The 21,113-nt window shown below is 41.6% G+C and overlaps 1 protein-coding gene across 2 annotated transcripts in view; it reads left to right on the top strand.

Moving 5' to 3' along the window:
* The window catches only part of atrnl1a (attractin-like 1a), a 177,626-nt gene that overhangs the window by 90,430 nt on the left and 66,083 nt on the right, over window positions 1–21,113 (top strand). For both annotated transcript variants that reach the window (XM_034609064.1, XM_034609063.1), the window contains 4 exons: window positions 487–581; window positions 1,430–1,508; window positions 4,129–4,286; window positions 16,485–16,546. In XM_034609064.1, coding sequence (XP_034464955.1) covers window positions 487–581; window positions 1,430–1,508; window positions 4,129–4,286; window positions 16,485–16,546 — 394 coding nt within the window. The remainder of the gene's footprint in view (window positions 1–486; window positions 582–1,429; window positions 1,509–4,128; window positions 4,287–16,484; window positions 16,547–21,113) is intronic.

Below are 21,113 nucleotides of genomic sequence, written 5' to 3'. Positions count from 1 at the left end.
AGAACATGATTATTCAGACTCTCGCTCCTGTTTTATTGATCGGGCCGTTCGAGACAGCGGCCTCCTCGTCGAGCGTGGTCATATTTATCCAACTAATGCTGAAATACATAATAGAGTGTGTGTGCACGTATGTGAACGCAGCTTGTTTATTGTGTCGCTGTATGTGATCTTTGAGCAGAACTCACAGTGTTGTAGCCTTATTCATATAATTGAATATCGACTCCCGGTTCTCGTCTCCGACAGTTTTACTTTCATAAATCTGTCTGTGTTTGAAGCTGGTGTCAATAAAAATGACCTGAGATGGAGACTTTGTTTGAAACGGCCTTTTCCTTCTGAAGGGAACCGAGTGAGCTCCCAGACGGAAACACCACAAAAAGAATTATTATAATTATTGTAACAAGTGATTAAAATAATATTATCTGGTGGAGAATTTCAATGCAAATGAAATACTGATCTTTCATTTCTCTTTTTGTGTCTGTTGCCTAGACAACCTGTTGATCGATTACCAGTTTACCTTCAGCTTGCTGCAGGAAGACGACCGTCACTACACGGCCATCAACTTCATGGCTACACCCGAACAGGTAAAACAAAGGAGACATTATGATAATTATAACAAGTGTTATCCTGTCTCTGCAATTGGTCAAATGTTTTCTGTGCTTGTTGGAAAGGTCGGCCTCTGCTCTCGCTTTACCTGCGGCGCGATCGGTCTGAGAATTGTTTTGCACAGTTTTGTTGGTGGGAGTGTGGGAGGTGTTGTCCAATCAGCAGTGACGTGTTTATGCCGAATTTACTGTGTAGTCGACAGAAAACAAGGCTTGAATCCTCGTTTCTTGATTTACAACATTAACGTCTTGTCCCAACGAGAATAAACCTATTCAACATTTATTCTTTATAAGTAGGAACCTGCCGTCAGAGACTGTACAGTTTTATTGGACCTGTTTTTCCTCCTCGCCGCTGAAAGGTTTGTTCAGGCACAAGTCAAAGTGGAATATTTGAAGCATCGCAGATAAAATCAGTGGAACGACGCAGGGAGAGACCGAGTCAGATACGCCCGAGGTGACACAAGTTGAGGTGAAGAATGAGTCGGCTCAAGTTTAAAATGGTGCAGCAGAGAATTCTCTTGTTGCACTTCATGGATGTACACGAGTGTAAAAGGTCAACAGACCTGGAGGAAAGTGAGTGAAACAACCAGTCCAACAACTACATGGACTCACAAATCTCCACAGTGGTCGATAAATAAATGAAGAAATGAGAATAACAAGGATTTTGCCTTTGCACTGTGTCTGAAAACATGATAAACTTTCTTTATTTCTCTTTCCAACACTGTTCCACTTCCATCTGCGTCAGATTTAAATCACTCATTTCACCATCGTTGATTTTTAAGTGCGGCTGAGTAACTTGACCTTGTGTGTTTTCTTTTTTCTTGCAGGCCAACAAAAATCTCGACATGTCCATCAACGCCTCCAACAACTTCAACCTCAACATCACCTGGTCTTTAAGCTCCACAGGTAGAAATCTCCTATATTTACACTTCTACTCGAGAGAATAATCGAAATAAATAGTGTTGGTTTCTTTTCTCTGAGGAGTTCTGTTTTTTATATATGTACGGAACATGAGTTATTTCTTTATTCGGGCTGAGACATCTTCTCAGGGCTGCATATTGTTACTGAACATAACATGTTGTAGACAAGAAGAGCTCCCAGGTTTGGGAAATGCAAAGCAGGTGTTTATTTTTTTTAAGAAATGAGAAATGCTCCAAAGTAAATATAAGCAAACAAAAATAAATGCATGTTTAACCCAAGCTCCTTAAACCATAAACAAGAGAATCTCTTCCATCCATATTCTTCTGCTTATCCTGTATCGTATTAAAGTTTTAAAAGTTTCTGTCATCCATATCAAATACCAGTTTCACCAAATCCTGTCAACATTTCCACTAATTACATTTTTAAATTCTAAGTTGATGAGGAATTTGGCTAAGAAATGGTTAGAAGCAATATTTAGAATGAGTGTTTTAATGTGGCTCCTCTCAGACATTTCAGTTCTGTGTAAAGACAAAGAAAATTAGCTTTTACATAAACATGTAATTAGATTAGTGAAGCCGTGTGTGATTGTAGTCGGCCTCTGAAGCTCGGGATCATCCTGTGTGTGAAGATTTATTTCCTCCGTCAGCATCGTTCGCCGGTGGCCGAGGGAAAGGGTCAGATCCACTTCCTGCTCGCCTCACAGGGATTCCCACTTCCTGACAAAACACATCCGACGCTGTTTTGAATTTTGGCATCGGGGCATTTTAAAGATATTTCCCCTCCTGATTTCAATTAAGATAAAAGTGCTCTGCTTTCACACTCGCAGCGTCTGGGGGCCCAGAGCCTCTTCAGTTGGGGACTGTGGGCCTTCTCTCTGTGTGTGTGTGTGTGTGTGTGTGTGTGTGTGTGTGTGTGTGTGTGTGTGTGTGTGTGTGTGTGTGTGTGTGTGTGTGTGTGTGCGATTGTGTGCAGTCTATTACAGACTGTTTAGTGGCTCCTGATAAAACAGGCGCTGGAAATGTTTCATACACAGCGTCAGACAAACTCAGGAAACGTAACACGCTCGCTCTGAATGACTGTGAGGTGTCATGAAAATACTTGTACAGCTGAATGTTTATTTATCTCTTTTGATTACAGACATGTCTCAATGTTTTTTTATATGAAGTCTCGACTGTTTTCACTTCACACCGTCTGCACAGTGTGAACATCTCTGTAAAGATATGTTCACACTGTGCAGACGAGTAACTCGGCTTGGTTTTTTATTGTTCTGGTCTCATGTGGTTAAGTGTTTGAATTGGAAAGTTATTTTTTGCTACTTTCCTCCTACAGAGCGACAGAAGAGACAAACCCAACTCATTCCACCTTTTTTGTTTCCTATCTTAATAGTCATGTTTGTCAATTTGACGGCACATGTCCATTATAACAAAGTACAGATGAGGCCTTGTCTCCCTATTTTTATCAGAGTGTGCGATAGATTTCTGTAAATTCAGTTCAAACTAATCTCTCTGTTCAGCGAATACCCTGAACAATCCTACACATGGTTCTTAAAGTAGAAATATAAATGATAAAAGGAAATGGTCTGATCACCTATGAATAATGTATTTATCATTAATCAAGATCAAGGTGCATCATTCTTAAAACGATGAAGGAAAATGGTGAGAAATGCCAGATGTTGCAGTGTTGATGAATCTGCATCTGCACCAGAATGAATCACCTCTTCTCAGACCCAGGCCTCGTCCCTCCACCACGTTTAACGGAAATTGGTTCCGTAGATTTTGCATAATCCTGCTGCAAACAGGGGAAGAAATCACCTCCTTGGCAGAGGTAATAACTAAGGAAGGAAAATGTGAAGGTAATTCAGTTTAATTTAGTTTTTACCTGGCTTAGTTGTTATTCCATTGGTTTCTCATGTGACCAAATCACCATCATCATCCCCACCAACCCCCACAGTTGTGTTGGACTCTGTGATCAGGGACCTGCCTGCTGATCAGGCCTCAGCAGCCGCGGTGTCTCTGAAAGAATGTCGGAAATGTTAAAACTGGTGCGAAAGAAAGAAAATCATTTGTAAAGGCCAGTGGCTGAGCAGCAGGATCTTGTTGTTGTCCTCAACACATGAAATGGGGCAAATTCGTTCGTGTCAGTTTATAGTTTTTCAGCAAATAAGCCATAACCTCGTTAGCAGAGATGTTTACTGAAACAGCTTCATATTGATGCAAACCTCAACCTTTCTATACGCCTCTGTTATCTTTATTGTCATTTCACCAAACCAGTGACGTCTCTCTGCTTTTTAAAGTTCGTGAATGTTCGTGTCACCTCTGAGTGACTCTTTCCCTCCAGAAAACCAGAAACACAAGCGGCTGCTGTTCTCTCTGTGTTCGTTACAATAAATGAAACCTCCGAAGCAGGAAGACAATAAAACGCACTCAGACTTATAACGGTTTGTCCCTTTACCCTTCATGAGACCTGACAGACACTGAACTACACAGATTGTTTTTGGTTTTCTCTTCCGTGTAAAAGACTTCTCTTTGTGGTAAATCTTCTTTTACACGTTGTCCCATCGTCTCGGTTTAAATCCTCTTCTCCAACATCTCTCTGTCGCTCGCAGCCGGCACCATCTCCGGTGAAGAGATGCCCATCATCGCTCGGACCAACATCCGGGAGCACAGAGACAGCCTCTCCTGTGAGAAGTTCAACTTCAGGCTTCACCACAACATCACCTTCTACGTCTACGTGTCCAACTTCAGCTGGCCAATCAAGATCCAGGTAGGAGGCTCAGGGGGCGGGTGGAATACACGGGGTCGATTCCGAGGAGGACGGTGGAAAGTTACTTCCGCCAACGAGGTTGTGTTACATGCTGTTTGTGTGTCTGTTAGCAGGATGGTGCGAAAACGATTGAACAGATTTTCTTGAAACTTAGTGGAACAGTGGGGTGGGCCAAGGAAGAATCCATTAACTTCTGGAGCAGATTTGATTTTAATTAAATGTCTCAAATGTTGCCGAGATCAACAAGATCGAAACCCTACAGTCAGTTTATTCTCCAGTTCAGGCGTCTGAAGGAAGAAGCTGAAGCTGAAGTCTGGTTCTTCATCTTCTTCAACTCCAGTTTTCAGGAGCCGACTCTCCACAAAACATACAGTCGAGACAGGACGCTGAGCATAAACCATTCTGAGGAGTGTTTGGCAAATCTGCTATCACATTTAATGATCTGTGAGTTTCCCAATGTCTCTCCATCAATTATGCAGCACCGGATTAAATCTCCAGGCGGCAGCCGCACACACTAAATATTCACGCTCCGGCCTTATGATCCGTTAAATTGAAGCAGACTTTTAGCAGCGATATTTTAAGATGAGTGTCGTGCGGGATGCGGGGTGCGCGCTGATGGATGGAGTCAAGAAGTGACATAATGGAGGAATTAGAGGAGGGAGACGACAGGCTGGCTGCTCGACGGATGTTCGGCACGTTCGTACAGTCGAAGCGTCCAGTGGTGAGACAACGGAGGCAGATAAAGACAAAGAAGAGGAAGGATGAAGAACACAGTGGCTGCTTGGTTAAGAAAACATTCTGGTAAAATCTAAAGTAAAGAATTCAAATATACACTTATAAAACGAGTTTAATTTTCTTTTCTATCCCTGTTATCGTTAATTGTGTGATGCTTTGTGTCGTAAGATAATGAAGATACTGATTTAGTAAAATATGGATAATGCACAAACACTGAGTTGGCTGTTTGCATCATAAAACGTCCACCTCTTAAATAATCCAGAATCAAGAGGTGTCTTCTTATCCCAGAAAATGATGAGTCAAAGGTCTTGTCATGTGAAAATACAGCTAATAATATCTTAAAATCCATTCTGAGGTTTAACAGGAGCCAGTGAAGTGACGCTTGAATCTGGGTTAGATGCTCGGTCTTATGTTTTGCAGAGGAGTCGACACAGTGGTTGCTGTGTTTTGGATAAACTGTAAATGATGTACATTTTGCTGACTCAGACGTGTGTATGGTCCGTTACCAGAGCGTAAACAAGAGAAAATCAAAGCATGTGAAACAATCTAAAACCCTGATTGTATTTTTTTCCCATAGGTTTATCGTAAACATAATTTCCTAACTGTATCAATGAGCTGCAGTCGTTAGCTGTATATAAATCATTAGCGTTTATTTCTGAGTGTCCAGCCCCTCGTTACGGGTCGTTTGTCCATCGATCACTCCCCTCGTGCGTTTCCCATTAAAGCTGCATTATCAGAGCTGCTTGTATCAGCTGGTTGAAAGGTGATAGGATAATTACCACGACGAGGCCTATCTCGCCGCCATGTCGGCCGAGTCCGGGTGTAACCCGAGAAGCACTCGGCGTCCGGCCCTGTGACCTTGGTGACTTCCGACGCCAGAAGAGGGCGAGGATGAGAAATTGTCCTGAGAATTGGTAATGACCCGGACTGATGTATTTGATCTAACACACACAGACACACACACACTTGAACACAAAGGAGCCGCCACACACACACACACACAAGCATCGATGCACTAAAGTGCTGAGTGACAGAAAGAGAGGAAGTCAACTGGTCCTGGTGGTGAAACGAGGAACGACTCGTTCTTCCTCAGAGGACGAGCCTCCTTGACCTTTACTCTAGTGCCTCCGTCGGGTCAATAACAAAACGTCTGCAGTTCTGTGAAGTCTGCTGCAAATCTCTCATGGTCCCCAGAGGAGACATCCTAATAGTTTCCCTCAACCCCTGACGTTTCCCTCAAGTGACTCCATAAACCTGAAATTCATATTGCTCCTAATACAACAAACACAACAGACACATTCCTCAACACGTCTTCTTTATAATCTAAAAGTCAATTAGTGGAACTATTCCTGATCTCCTTCATGCCTCCAACAGGATGAACCTCGATCTACTTGCTTCTTTTTCTGGCAGATTTTAGTTTGTTTCCCTTGTGAGTTTGATGAAGCTCACACTCTCATCGACTTGTGTAATGATAAATACAGTTGTTATTTTTAATATTATGAATATCGAAGCCACTTTTAATTCTGATTCTGTTCCACAATCATAACTTGTGAAATTCAGATTCTGGAAACGTAGTAGTGAGTTTTTTTCTGTCCGTTGTATTTGGAGCTGCAGCAGTGATGAGATTGTTGACGCTTTATCGTGTGAATATCAAGTGTAACTGATGTTTGTGCAGCGAACGTTGATGCTGCCTCGACTGTAGATTTAAAACTAAATGAAAATCCATAAACTAGTTATTTAATCATATCAGTAATTAACATGGAGATAAATTTATCTGACACTGCTGGAGAATCTAATGAGTTTTATTAAAATGACCTTTTAATGTGCGTGTGTGTGTGTGTGTGTGTGTGTCTGTGTGTGTGTGTGTACTGGTTTTTGTCACATCTTTAAGACCAAAGATCGACCCTAATGAGGCTAAACGTCATTTCTGATCTCCTTGTTAAGGTCAGAGGTCAGAGGTGAACTGTGGGTAAGTTAAGGTCGAGTTAGAATGAGACTTGTCGTTCATCTTTATTTACAGTTCTTTATAAAAGGTCAAATATTTAACATTTTTACTATAATTGTTCAGCAGAGCAAAGATCATGTACAGATTTGTTCACTCCTGCTACACTGCAGCTTTATGCAGATTTTAGTTGTGTCTTCATTACAGTGTAAATATATATCGTGTGGCCGTTATTTTATTATTCACGTTTGTTTACCTCCAGTGTAAAATTATAAAAGGTGTAATCACTGTGCTTTTATGTTTGCGGAGGTAAAAATCCTGTATAAGCCAGTTGGTGTTTTAATTATTAATGTGCACGACTGAACAAAAACATTCGATGTGCTCTCCTCTTTTTTCTCTGTTCCTTAAGGATGTTGGTTTTGGCAGCCGGCCTGTGGTGGTTTGTGATGTTGAAGTGCGGAGCTGCAGTTGTTATCACTTTTTGTGTTTGATTCATATTTTCTTCAGCAGAAAAACTCAACAGCTTCGGTTACATTCATTTGATCTAAATCATGTTTCATATTCCAAGATGGAAGAAGCTTGACATTTGCGTAATGTAAGAACATTTTAAACACACACAAAAGATTGTGTAATCGCTGGTGGTTTTGGAAGAAAATTACTTTTTTGTAATTTAAAGTTTCATATTAGAAGTTGCTATAACTCAATTTGAAATGTCATATTGATACCTAACACACAGATGAATATATTTGTCAAACTTAAAGGGATAGCTCATCGAAAAATCCCAAAATATTCTCTTCAAAATAATGTTATGCTCCTATTTTAATTTAAATCAGTTGCACCAAATGTTGCTATAAACTTAATCCTGAACCGAGCCTCAGAAACGACGTCCAGACAAATCAAATTGTCCTTAAATGCTGCATGTCCTCACTTCGCTGGTAAACAAATCTAACTCCGTCCTCAGGAATGTAGAAATCCACGAGCGGCCACACATGCGGAATACGCACTCGCTCCCTAATGTGACCTGTGAGTGTTTCCCCGGGGGCGTCCTGACGTCAGCGGGGACCCGGGGGCTGGTGGTGAGGCTGAGGGGCAGAGGTGTTAGGATCAGTCGCTCTGCTGGAAAAGATTTTGATGGTTTCTGTCACGTTGAACTTGCACCTTCGTCCTCGCTTCGTCGTGAGACCTCAACCTGACGGCGTCGGAAGTCGGGATGAGTTACAGCATCGGCTCCGGCTTTATCCAGGATTAGATTGTTGAAACTATAACTGAACATCTCTTCTGTTTATGAAAGAAACGATTTCATATCTAAAAACATAAACACAATGTTTCTGTGAAGTCTCATTTAGTTAATCTGATTTTAATGTTTTCCTTCCGTTCTGTCCAAATGTATTTTAGAGCGACTTCCCATTTGAAGTCAATAGAAATCGTAAATGAAATTGAAACTGTACAACTTTCAAAATCAGTAGAAAAACAAGATGCTGTCTGTCAGATGCAAATTTAGTTCATCACTGTAATTTGTTCCTTTTGACACCATTTTCTCACAAACCAGAACTGACCCGGTTTCGTTTCTAATCAAGAACTCATGATTTATTGATCGAGTGCACAAACACTACGGGAACATGACCCAGTTTTTCTCCTCATCTTTGTTTTTGAAAGAACTAACTGTTCAGTCAGAAGTTGCGGAGCTCAAGACCCCAACTGTTTTTAACTTTGAACATCTGTGTTTTTAATTCAGCCTGAAATCTCATCCTAACATGAACGTTGTGTAATAATCTGACGGCGCTGAACAGCTCCTTGTTTGCATTTTGGAGACGATTCAAATCGACGGCAGGAAACAAAACTCACTTTGCTGTTAAAAGGAACAAGTTGCTCTTTTAAATGACGGCTCCTCGTTTGTCATGTTTGCTGAGCAGTTCCTGTGGTGTGGATTTCCATCTGTCCGCGACTGCGCTCTCCCTCCCTCCCTCGCTACGCCTCCGCCGTGCATCACCGCCTACAGGCCGGCTGATTAAAAGCCCTCTGTCAGAGGTGAGCAGCCATTTTGTTGCAGACGAACTCGGGGGCTGGCGTGATTGGTCGGTTGATTTGATTTGCCGCCTGGCGCTCAGTCACTTATTTATCCTCTGCGCCTGGCATCATTAAATAGGATGCCTCTCCTAATCAGATATGTGACACACAGAGGAGGAGGAGGAGGAGCGGGTCTATCTAATGCATCTATCAGGTGGGATCGTGTGTCATAGGGTGAAAGAGAAGACGCCGAGGCTGAGTGCCCATTTAACCGGACAGGAAGTCGACAGCAGTCATCAGCAACATCAGGACTAATTAGGTGGGAGCTGTGGGAATAAACACAGAGTTCGTGTCATGGCCTGGTCAAATCATAAACTCTACACAAAGATGGACGACACATCTCCACAAAAATGAAGCTAGAATATAAGAGCGATGTCTTTTTTTACTTCCGCCGTCATATTGGAGGCGTGGTCTCGCGCAGACACGCTCTTGACCAATCAGGAGTCAGTGTCAGCTGTCAGTCAAGACGTTTTTATATAGTCAAATAACTTAAATATTTTGGGCCCATGTCACACATGCTAAGTTGCCAGTTTATGATACCTTACTGCAGCCGGCCACCAGGGGGCGATCCGCATCATTAAATAAACTTTCTCTCAGCACCATTATTGACTGAAGGATTCCAGCATCCAGTGATATAATAATGTTAGTGACTGAACAGCATTATATTTTAATGCTCGATGACATAATGATTATGATCTGTTGTGTAAAATTAAGTTGAGCCGAAAAAACAAACTCAGCAAAAAACGTCATAAAAGGCTGTTTGTTATATGACCTATAATATAACTTATAAAGACATTTTATTACAAATAGAGACAAACAACTATAAACTGTTAACATGATAAACAAACATGACATTTATTACCTGGAAATTATATGAGATCAAATATAATTTTAAACTGTCAGTGTAGTTGTTTGACCAAATAAACACATTGTCACATAAACAGATTTTTTCATATAATTTTCATATTTTAATGTGTTATGATGTGATTCCAGCAGTGAACGAGCAAAACAAACTTTCTCACGAGAGGTTTTGCGAACACGCGTCGGTCGGTTGCTTGATGAGACTCAACTTCGTATTCGAGGCTGATTAGCGAGCGGCAGAACCGTGCACGCCGACCTGGACGATGACATCACACGATCCGCAAAAGAAACGGTGCAACGAATCCAAGAATCAGATTAATAAGTGACGAGTGGAGTCGTCGTCGTCGTCCTGGGATTTTATCCTCGTTGTTGTTGTTGTTGCTGCTGCAGGAAGACGCAGAAGTGGAACTCGAGCACCTGTTAGAAGGAGCCACATCTGTGAGCTCTCTCTAACAAGTGTGCACATATGGCGGAGCTGGACTCATTTGCATGGCGTGTAGGTGGAGGCGGCACTTGGCAACTGCCTCACTTTGGTCATTAGGTCCTCATGAAAATGCAAATACAGCCGGGGAATGTGCTGTGCATCTCATTCCCTGGGAAATGCACGGATACGTTTGTTATCACGCTGAGGTAAATATGTGCGTTCCACTAAAATCCAGGGTTTATATAATATATTGTGATTATGGAGCAGAGAACTGCACAAGTGGAAACTTTGAATCCGTAAACAGAGAAAGAAGTGAAAATAAGAAATAATAATTGCTTTTCCTTCCTTCTCTCTGTTCATCTTTTGCCTTCATCTGTCGCTTCCTCTCTTTTTCTTTTTCTTTTTCGTTGCACCTCTCTTTTATCAACCCACCCCCCCCCCCCCCCCCCCTTTGCTTATTGATTAGCCAAACACTTTCTTTCATTCTAGGTTTTAACAAGCAGCCCTGGGTTCAGGGTTAGGGAAATAAAAGGCGTCCCACTGCTGTCACAGCTCCTGCTGTTGTCCCCAGAGGGCCACCATAGGCCCTCGGTAATGACTTGACTGTGGAACCGGGGGGGTCCTTGGAGTCTTCTTTACATCACTCCTCTTCCTCTCTTCCTTTCACCTCCGCCTCACTTCCTTCCTCTTCTTTCTCACACTCCTTCTCGGCGTAATTGGAGTTCTACTGTCTAGATTTGGAAAAAAAATACTCGCCATGAACAGTCAGTTGACCTCTGATCTCAGAACAATTACATCCGATAGAAACCGAATAGTGCTGTTGTGTTTGTGTCATAATGGCCAGGTTGTTTTCGGGAGAATTCCCAGCTGTAGTTATTTACTTCTGACCCTGCAGATTTTCCTTTGTATCAGAAGCGGCTCCACGTCAGCAGTTACAGTCAAACAGCTGCAGGAGCTCCAGGCTCCACATTAAACTACGGCTCTATTGCATTAGCAGCTTGTTTATGTCTAATGTTACGGTCGCTTAAATGTTTGCAGTGAACATTTATTAAATGCTCAGGTAAATGTGAGTCGGAGAAGTTCTGCAGCGTATTGATCTGAATCCTGTTTCCCAAAAGCAGCGCGAGGCTGAGACGACTGTAAACATCTTCCCAACTTTATTTAAACTAAGAGGGTTTTAAAAGCATTGAACCATAAAACTTTATTAGTCATGACTTATCCAACAAGTTATCAGAAGCTTTATAGCCTCCTGGGAACCAAAGGAAATACGTCGTCTGTATTCTTTTTTTTATTGTTCTTTACACATTTTAGGTTAAAAAGACCATTTACACCTTTTGAAAATATATATTTTGTATTTATTCATTTATTGTGAGCATATAGAGGGACACAAACAAATGTTGTTCAGGATTATTTTTCTGTGGTAAATTTATACATTCTTATTACAGCCTCTGTGCATGAAGCTTGAATCATGCGTGTCTTTGTGTAATGCTGTGAGACACGTGTGTGTGTGTGTGTGTGTGTGTGTGAGAGTCTGCAGTGGTGCGGGTCAGGAGGAGAACGGAGGGTGTGGTCTAAACAGCTTATTGATTATATTTGTGTTTAACGACTGCAGTTGTTGTAAATTGAAATGATGGCTGTTGGCTGCTGTGTGTGTGTGTGTGTGTGTGTGTGTGTGTGTGTGTGTGTGTGTGTGTGTGTGTGTGTGTGTGTGTGTGTGTGTGTGTGTGTGTGTGTGTGTGTGTCTGGGTGTGTGTGTTTGTGTGTTAGATTAGAAACTGTCATAGGATGAATTGAATATTCAGTATAATTTTAACGCATTGTTTTGTGTCTGAACTCTTATAAATAGTTTTGTGTTTTTTTTAACATTTATTTATCCATGTATTTGTTGTACATGTGTGTGTATGTCTTTTTGTTTTACCTCTCTGTGTGTGTGTGTACGTCATATTAAGTGTTCATATGGTCTGTGGGTGGTGATGTCGTTTGCTGCATTGGAAACCTGAATGCAAAGCCTGGCTCTTTTCTCCCTGGTCTCGTATTAATGCTGCGTCCCTCTGGACCTAAAATCAGCTTTTCTGCAGCTTTTTCGCCATCAGGCCGTTTTACCTGCTGCACAATCGCCCATAAACCTCTTAAAGCCTATTCTGCCCCATTTGTTTCTCTGTCTCCTCCCAACTAGTCTCTGAGGATTCGCCAAAGACAAAGAGCCAAAGCCTTTGCAGCTATTAGGGCCATTTAGAGGAATCCCCATGTTGAACGGGCTTGAAATGTATTGCTGTCACATGTATTGTGATGCCTGTGATCAGTGTTTTTTATATTTAATGGCACCTGTTAGCTGCACTGCTGCTCAGGGATCTTTAAAAAAAAGAAAGGTCTTTGGCCTTTTCGCCTCTCGTGAGGATCAGATGATGTCAGATGCTAATTTGCACATAAGTGACCTCGACTGTTTCGCTTCATCTTTGTCTTAATGTTTCTGAAGCAACGTGAAAGACTGTGAGGCCTTTTTAAAGCCAATTAAAATGAAAGAGGACGACTCTGCTCTTGATTTGAAATGAATATGAACAAAAGATTACAGGTCTTCCAGACACGGTTGATTTCTTATGAAACAGCTCGATTAAAAAATGTGTGAAGAAGTTCTATTGAAGCTTTATAAAGAACTTACTAACGCCCAAGAGAGAAACTAAATATCTGACGGCTAAATAAACAACAAAGTGTTAGAGCTGATGTCCTGGAGCACAGAAATCTGGAAGCTGAATCATCGTGTCTGGTTGAATTAGCAGCAGATTTATACTTCAATATTCATAATGAAACTAATAGAAGATAAGTTTACATTTATTAAAAACATGTTTTTTTCTATTTCTAAGTTACATTTTGTGGTCAAGTGACTGACCTCTAACCTCCTGAAGTCCTTAAAGTGAGATTATTGTAAAAACACAACGTTTGATATCAGTAGATCGTTTGTTCAACACAATGCCACTTTGTGTGAGAATAGGGAAACCTGTCTTCTCTCTCTGACCAGCAGAGGGCGACTCCACTTGTTGTTTCTATGAGTAAATGTCTTGATTTATAACGTCAGTAAACATTTTACTAAGGAGTTAATGCCTCAATCTCTAGTTTTAAGTTTTCTTAAATACAGCTGATGTTCATTTTGTAAATAATGATCCATTTAGATGTATCGGGGGGCGGAGCTACCACAGTGTAATTGACAGCTAGTACCATCCAATAGGTGCAAGTGGGCGTGCCTTCGCTGTAATTGTGGATCTCAGATTGTGGAATAGATTAAATACCCTGGTGTGTGCTAACGTTAGCTAGCTAGACTTAATGAGGTTGATTAACTGAAGATGAATTAAGTTTCTTCTTATTCACTAAAAAGACGCGATGGTGAATAAATTCCCTGAGCTTTCCTGCCCTGATATAGATTTTACGTTGTGTTGACACTTTGTGGAAACGAGGAGACGCTTCTTGACCCAGTCGGTGTTTGTTGCACTTGAATTTTCATCAAATAAAAACCACTGAGTCGACCTCCAACCAAACAGCAGGAGTTGCTGAAGCAGCTTTTCTCTGTATGTGTTCACCTGCAGCCACGACATCACACTACAGGCGCTGCTGTGTCCTGGAGGTCTGCTGCTCCTCTGTATCTCAGTGGGAACATCAGGAGGTTGTGAGGCTTCCAGCAGGATCTCAGCTCTGTGTTGTTCCTACAGGGCAGAGAAGTGAATGTAAAAAAAAAAATCTGTAATGTCTGTGATAAATAATCCTCTTAACATGGACTACAATGGCTTTTCAGGAGTTTTCGTAGCTGAGGGCCAAAGCTTTGCTGTGAAGCAGCCGGCTGCAGTTCACATACTCTGACATGCACACAAACAAGCAAATAGACACAACTGTGCACTGAACACACACACACACACACAGAGATACAGCTGGAGACAGAGTGTGGAGTTACATCTGTGGATGTGTGAAGTGAAAATATGTTCAGAGGCGACATATGACATTTTTTCAGTTTCTTTCCTCTAGTGTGTTGATAGTTCATGCAGAGGTAAAAGTGCTGCATAGTTTAAAAAACCCATGATGTCATCTGACCATATTTCCATAACGCATTTCTATCGATGAGTCTGGCCACGCCCCCTAACAAGAGTCTACAAGAACGACAAGAACGACAAGAACGACAAGAACGACCTTCTGAGCTGCCGTAGTTGCGACGCTGGAGTGTTTGACAAACCACCCTTTACCTTTACATTTCAATAATCCACGTTTTGTCCCGGCTGAACTCAGACGAGGCCGACATTTCCCTACATGCTCTGGACGAGGTTGACCAGTCACAGCAGAGTGGACCACCTGGCCAATCAGAGCAAATTGGGCTTCATCAGGAGGGGGGGGGGGGTTCTTAAAGAGACAGGAGCTAAAACCAAGAGTTTGAGACAGAGGCTGAAGAGAGGAGCTGCAGCAGTGGACAGTCAGTTTTTTCTGAATATCAGAGCATGTAAACATTTTATAGTCATAACACAATTTTAAAATTGATTAAGAATAAGAGCAGATGTTTTTCCTTTAACACTTTATTTAATGGTGTATTTTCAATGTGAAGAACATACATAGAGGGAGAAACCTTTTTTCCACATCGTACTTAGTTGTATGTTGTTTTTCGTTCTGTTTTGAATTTCAGTTCATCCAAATGAAAAACAGACATTTTGCTCCTTTGCCATCGTGGTATTTACTATGCTGATCCTTTTCGGTTTAATTGGCTCAGCTTTGGAGATGCATGTCTGAGTTCTCTGCCTCCATTTCCTATTAAATTATTTAATATATTTACTTAACTTTTATTTCCCCAGGGAAAACTCATTGAGATAAAAAACCCCGTCCACGATAGGAGGTAACATGAATTGCAGACTAATAATCCCTGCGGATGTCTGAGTCAACATGTTTCAGATCTGTGGCTCTGGGAAGCACATGGGCCACACACTGCAGCAGCAGCAGCAGCCCAGCACGATGATGGATGGTGCAGTCAGTGGGTTTTAGCGGCGCTGCAGCATCCAGCAGCTTTGGCGGAGTTCAATTGAACAAAGTGCTGCAGAATACTGGAGAGCACAAAGGGGCCAGGAGCCTTTTTCTCACGGGCTAATCTCATCATAACCTACAAACCATATGGTGGTGGCTGTTTGCGTGTCACAGGAGGAGATAGAGCACATGTGAGAATATAATTGTTGGCCTTATGTAAGAGGTCTTAACATCAGCCTTAGGTAAAAAATAGATAGTTCGACCACATACACATGCAGCTCAGTAACTCAGGTTGAGGAAAAACAAGGTTTGGAAGAATGTATATTAGTGTTTCGGTTGCTTTTTTGCAAAACTGAGTCTTTTCTACAGACGCAGTTAAACCAAGTCCAGAACTATTCAACACCTTCATGTGGCTTAATCCGTTTTGTTTAATAGTCTTAAACACTATAACCCTCTGGTTTTTAATTATTGTGTTCAATTAGTTAAATACATTTAGGGAATTATTCAGTTTTTTAGGCAGAAAATGTACCACACCATCAAGTGGAGAACAGCATTTTATATACATATGATTTGTTGTTGTGGTTTATGATTTAGTTTCTGTATTAAATTAGTACATTTAAAAAAAGGAAGAAATAACACAACACTGAGATACAATTACATCCACACAGACCAGAAACTTTCTCTTTCACACATGAACAATGCAGCAGGAGGTTCTCCGACACTTGTGTTCTCTGATTCAGTCCCTCAGGAGAACGTCTGTAGATTCTCCAGAGTTCAGTGCAGGTCTGAAAGCAGCTCAAGTTTCATGGGAATCTGTTCAGTCACTGTTTATTCCTGCTGACAACAAATAAACAAACAACAGATGGGGTGAAAACACAAAAATGAAAGTCAAAAAAGATTGTGGCAAGAGATGAGCAAAAAGAACCAACATGAAATTATTAAATGTGATGAATTGCTGCTCTTGAAGACGTCTTGTTTTGCTCTTGGAAACTGTCATCGGTATTTTGGTGACACAATCTTATATCACAGAAGACATTTAATATTATATATATATAATGATGTAATATACAGACACATTTTCCTCTGTTTGTACAAACATTGTTTTAAAAATCTTTCACAACTCCGTTATAATATTGTTTAAAGTTGTGAATTATCTGTTTCTTTCCCTCTCCGCCCACAGATCGCCTTCTCTCAGCACAACAGCATCATGGACCTGGTGCAGTTCTTCGTCACCTTCTTCAGGTAAGTTTTCTTATTTTCTTATTTACAGTATGAGCTGTATTTATTCTCTGCAGAGCTTCCAGCTGCTCCCCACATGCTTTTTCCTGCTCAGCGGTTCAGATCCCGGAGGCTCGTTGCACAACCTGAACTCACTGAGTTATAGCAGGTGGCAGGAGCCTCAGGTGAGGTTCTCAACCCCCCGACAGCTCTGGCACTCGTCCGCATCTGCTCTACAGCAGCAAGCTGAAATGACGGGGCAACTCCGAGCTGTGTGTGTTCGGGTTTGTGGAAAAAAACAAGCTAATGTCATGTTCAGCAACTCCAGGATCTGTGCGGGGCTTTGTAACGGAGCTCGAGCCAATCTGGAGCTGCTCGGTGGCCAAAAGCAAAAAATCAGCTGTCGTCCTGTTCAGTGTTCAGTCGACCTTCTGTGAATCAGGACGTTTGTTTGATAAAACTGTGGTTTCGGTTAATCAGAAATGTTGATAATGAATTCCATCTTCACCCACACTGAGTCCATTAAACAGGAAGCAGGCGGACAAAGCGCTGCGTGTCTTCAGGCCGCGGTGAGAGACGTTAGCGCTGCAGCTCCCAGTCCTGCTCTCGCACAGTGGATCTAATGAGGGAGGGATTTTTGGGAAAAAAGTCTGGAATAAAGTCGACTGTCTTCAGGCAAGATCCTGCCACTCAGCAGTGACACCGGACAGTGTGTGTTTGTCTGAGTGTGTCTGAGTGTGTGAGTGCATCCTCGTTAGTGTGTGTGTGTGCAAATTATTTCCTGTAAACAAACATCTCGGACCACTTAGACCTGAGGACCCAATTGTACATATGTACATGCACACATGCATATATATATGTGTCATCCTGTGCTCTCTCTCTGTGTGTGTGTGTCTGTGTGTGTGAGTTGCCATGTGAGGAAGTGAGTTTTTTTTTTTTTTTTTGCCCTCGGCCGGCTTCTGGGCATCAGCGACCTTTAGGCCAGCATGGAGGGATGATGTCATCAGTAGGGGACAGCGTCAACTTTTGCCGGGAGAGTTTGGTGTTATGCTTCTGCCTCTGTGTGTGTGTGTGTGTGTGTGTGTGTGTGTGTGTGTGTGTGTGTGTGTGTGTGTGTGTGTGTGTGTGTGTTAGTCACTGGTGTGTTTGGCTTGCTCTCTCCTGCACTGCACCGATAAGAAAAGGTTATGTGCTACGACTACAGGGCTGTTTCTTATTTGCTGTTGGTTTATTTACTGCTTCAGTTATATAATGTCTATGTTTGTTGTTTTTTCCAATGGCAGAAAAGGTAGATTTTCTTCCTTCAAGTTCTATAGTTGTTGCATTAACACAACAGTAAAGAAAGCCTCAATTAAAATAGAAAATAAAACTTTATCTTGTGTTTAAAAACACTTGGAGTCGCACACAGGAAGCTGTTTTTAGCCAATAAGCTCAGATGAAGTCGCTGCACTCGACCTGCTCAGCGTTAAACAGCAGACGGACACACTCGACCCTGGCTGGTAAGAAATTAGTGTTAAATTACTAAAGATGGATTTCTCCAGAGCTAAAAGAAGAGGAAAATTTTTTAATTTAAGTTCCATATATTTGGTAGAATTAGATTTCTTTGTAATTAAAGTTATTAATAATAAAGTTTATCGTTAAACTGTAAAATATCAAACCTCAATTACAGGTGTTTGTCTTAAAGGTCTGATAACGACATCTCGTGTTTTCCTCTCCTGTCGACTGAAGTGTGATTTAAAACTAAAGCTCCTCGGCTCCGGTTGATTTCTCCAAAACCTATTTTGGTCGATTTGAGACTTGTTGAATGTAAACATATATTTTGTTTAAAGAAAAAAATGTCTTCCATATGTGAGACTCTGCTCCTTGAATACAACAGAATCAAAAATAGGAAAAAAAGTACTTTCACTGCTGCCGTCGTAATCTGAGCTGTGGCATGATTCTGAGAACAATGTTGTAAAAGCCCAAAGGACAATCTCCGTCTAATCTTAGTGTTTGGTTAAATATTGTTTTTAAGGAAATTAAACGCAGCTGCTTTGAGATTCCACCTCCGGCGTCTCCCTGATTAACTGTAAAATTGTCTTCCACAAAGATTTAGAAAGTTGAAACCCCCCCCCCCCCCCCCCCCCCCCCCCCCTCCATCTCCCCCTCCCTCCCTCCGCTCTCATCTCCAAATGAAGGCGAGAGGAAAAAAGGAAAATGGCCGTAATTAAACAGCGTTTATGTCTCTGCTCTCCACAGTCTCAAATGCTAATTGGTGACACTGCAGTTCAGCTCTGTCCAATTACTCCCAGCTCTCACTCTCCTAATTAGCAATCACTTCCCCTCTCTCTCTTTTCCAGAACAGCGGAGAAGCGACTCGGCACAAATTGGCTCATGAGACCCCGATCACATCCTCTTCTTTTCAAAATGAGCGTCGTCATCGTCGCTCACCTCCGCAGGGGTTGGTCTCTGTGGAGGTGAACGATGACAGTTGTTTCGAATATCTTTTATTTGTCTGCGCTCTTCCAGTAACTTTATTTAAACATGTAGAAATGAACACAACCATTGACGCAGGATGTTGTCATAATGAAAAGATATGTACAATAACCATCCGGTTCAAATACAAAGTTTACGTCCTCATTTACTGAAATCACATGAAAAGAGACAAATATGCAAAGAGTTGGACGACACAGATCATCGAGGGAAAGAAGAGACGAAAGCTTCGATGTTGAAAACATCTGCAGCTTCTCTGTCAGGACTCGAGGCCTCTGATTGGTCGGGTCCGACGCTCCGAGTTGATTTGCTGGTTGTGCAGATGAAAAGCTGTTTCCGATTGTGAGCTGCGCACGTGTGGCTCATGTTCAACGAATAGCTTATTGATTTTCTCTGCTCTGCCCTCTGGGGCTCAGATGTTTCACTGTGTGTGTGTGTGTGTGTGTGTGTGTGTGTGTGTGTGTGTGTGTGTGTGTGTGTGTGTGTGTGTGTGTGTGTGTGTGTGTGTGTGTGTGTGTTTTACGTGGTGTGGTTTGGTTAAATCAAAAGTAAGAAAAGTGTAAACACAGCCTCACTCATAACCACACACTGTTCCTCACTCACCTGTTTGCAGGCGTGTTCCCGCTGCTCGTAGAATCTTCTGATTCGCTGTTATACCTGAAACCGTCTTAGACCTGAACCCATCATGAAGCTCAGTGGAGTGTTAACAAACCCACAGACTCTCCAGCCTCCCCCCTCCCCCCTCGTCCCTAATGCCGTGGTAATAGCGACAATTAGCCACTGCGCTCCGTTGGTTTGATGGCTTAGCTTTGGCCCTGTGGCCCATTAATGACGAGCTGAGGTATTACAGACTGAATGTGGAATCTGGGGCCTGATTGGATTTGAAACTCAGCCAGCGGAGGGTGATGTACATTCGGAGGATGGAAAATCTTTGCAGGGGAGTAATTCAGTGTATTTGTCTTTCTTGTGATTTCTCTCTGGTGAATATTCAGAGCAGTGGGATCCTGGTTGTGTCTGAACATATCAATAAGACGTTGGAACAAGAGGTTGGAAGTATTTGTTTTAGGCTCAATCAAGTTGTAGTTTTCCATGACAGTGAGATGAGGTTGAACACTTGCTCTACTCGTCTGGTGCCTCCTCCGCCACCTCACTTGGGTAGAAAGCCCTAGTATTTTTAAACATTTTCTTTTTCTTTTCTTATTATGTTCATTTACACTGCATTAATAAAACAAGATCTCTCCTGTGGCTTTGTAACAAACAACAATAAAATAAATGTAAATTGATAAACAAGTTAAAAAAGGAAGATGCCGTGTTTGTCACCAGTTGTTTTCCTCTTCTGTAAAGGCCGAGGAGCAGCAGAGAGCTGGATCTGCGCAGATCTACAGTTTAATCTGATGTCTGTATGGGTGACGTTTAGTTTTCCTATAAAACAAAAGGTTTAATGAGTCGTGATAAATGTTTGCACTGAGGCAGGACATTTTACTGTTGAATGAAATCCTTTATTATCAGAGACGGTTGTAACATCACACAGAAGATAACAAATAAACTTTATGGTAAATTTCACTGAAAATTATATCATTGCAAACAGCAGCCATAACTAAAAACACAAATAAAACAAAGTAAAGATAAAATGCACAAAAAGTGCAGCTCATAAAAGTCTTATTGCTGTATTTTACTGGAGGGAAAGTTCCGCACTGCATATGTAATATGTTGTAGATAATAACAGCGGGCGGATTTACTGTGTGAGAAAAGGGCATCGCTGGGAAGAGTCAGTTGGTTTTATTATAATGTGCAGAAGAATCATAGAACTGTGAATGAATCAGACCAACGAGAGGAAACCAGGCTCAGCTTCATCCAACAAATCAAACTGGTTCCATCAGGATGTGTGGTTGATTTCAGTTTGAACCATTTTGACTGAGCAGACACAACAAGGCAGAACAAACCGAGATATTAGAGGTTAAACTGTTCTCTAGACTTTCCCACATTATTATTCTTCTTCTTCTTTAGACAACGCACAAAAACATTGATTTCCAAATGACATAAAACATTTCTAACTAAAACATAGTTAGAAAAAGAAGTATAACACGACATAAAACAAGGAATAAAACATTGCAAACAT

This window comes from Hippoglossus hippoglossus, chromosome 15 (assembly GCF_009819705.1).
Source record: "Hippoglossus hippoglossus isolate fHipHip1 chromosome 15, fHipHip1.pri, whole genome shotgun sequence".
Taxonomy (NCBI): Eukaryota; Metazoa; Chordata; class Actinopteri; order Pleuronectiformes; family Pleuronectidae; genus Hippoglossus; species Hippoglossus hippoglossus.
The sequence above is the reverse complement of the archived record's forward strand: the minus strand, read 5'-3'. Positions and strand labels throughout refer to the sequence as shown.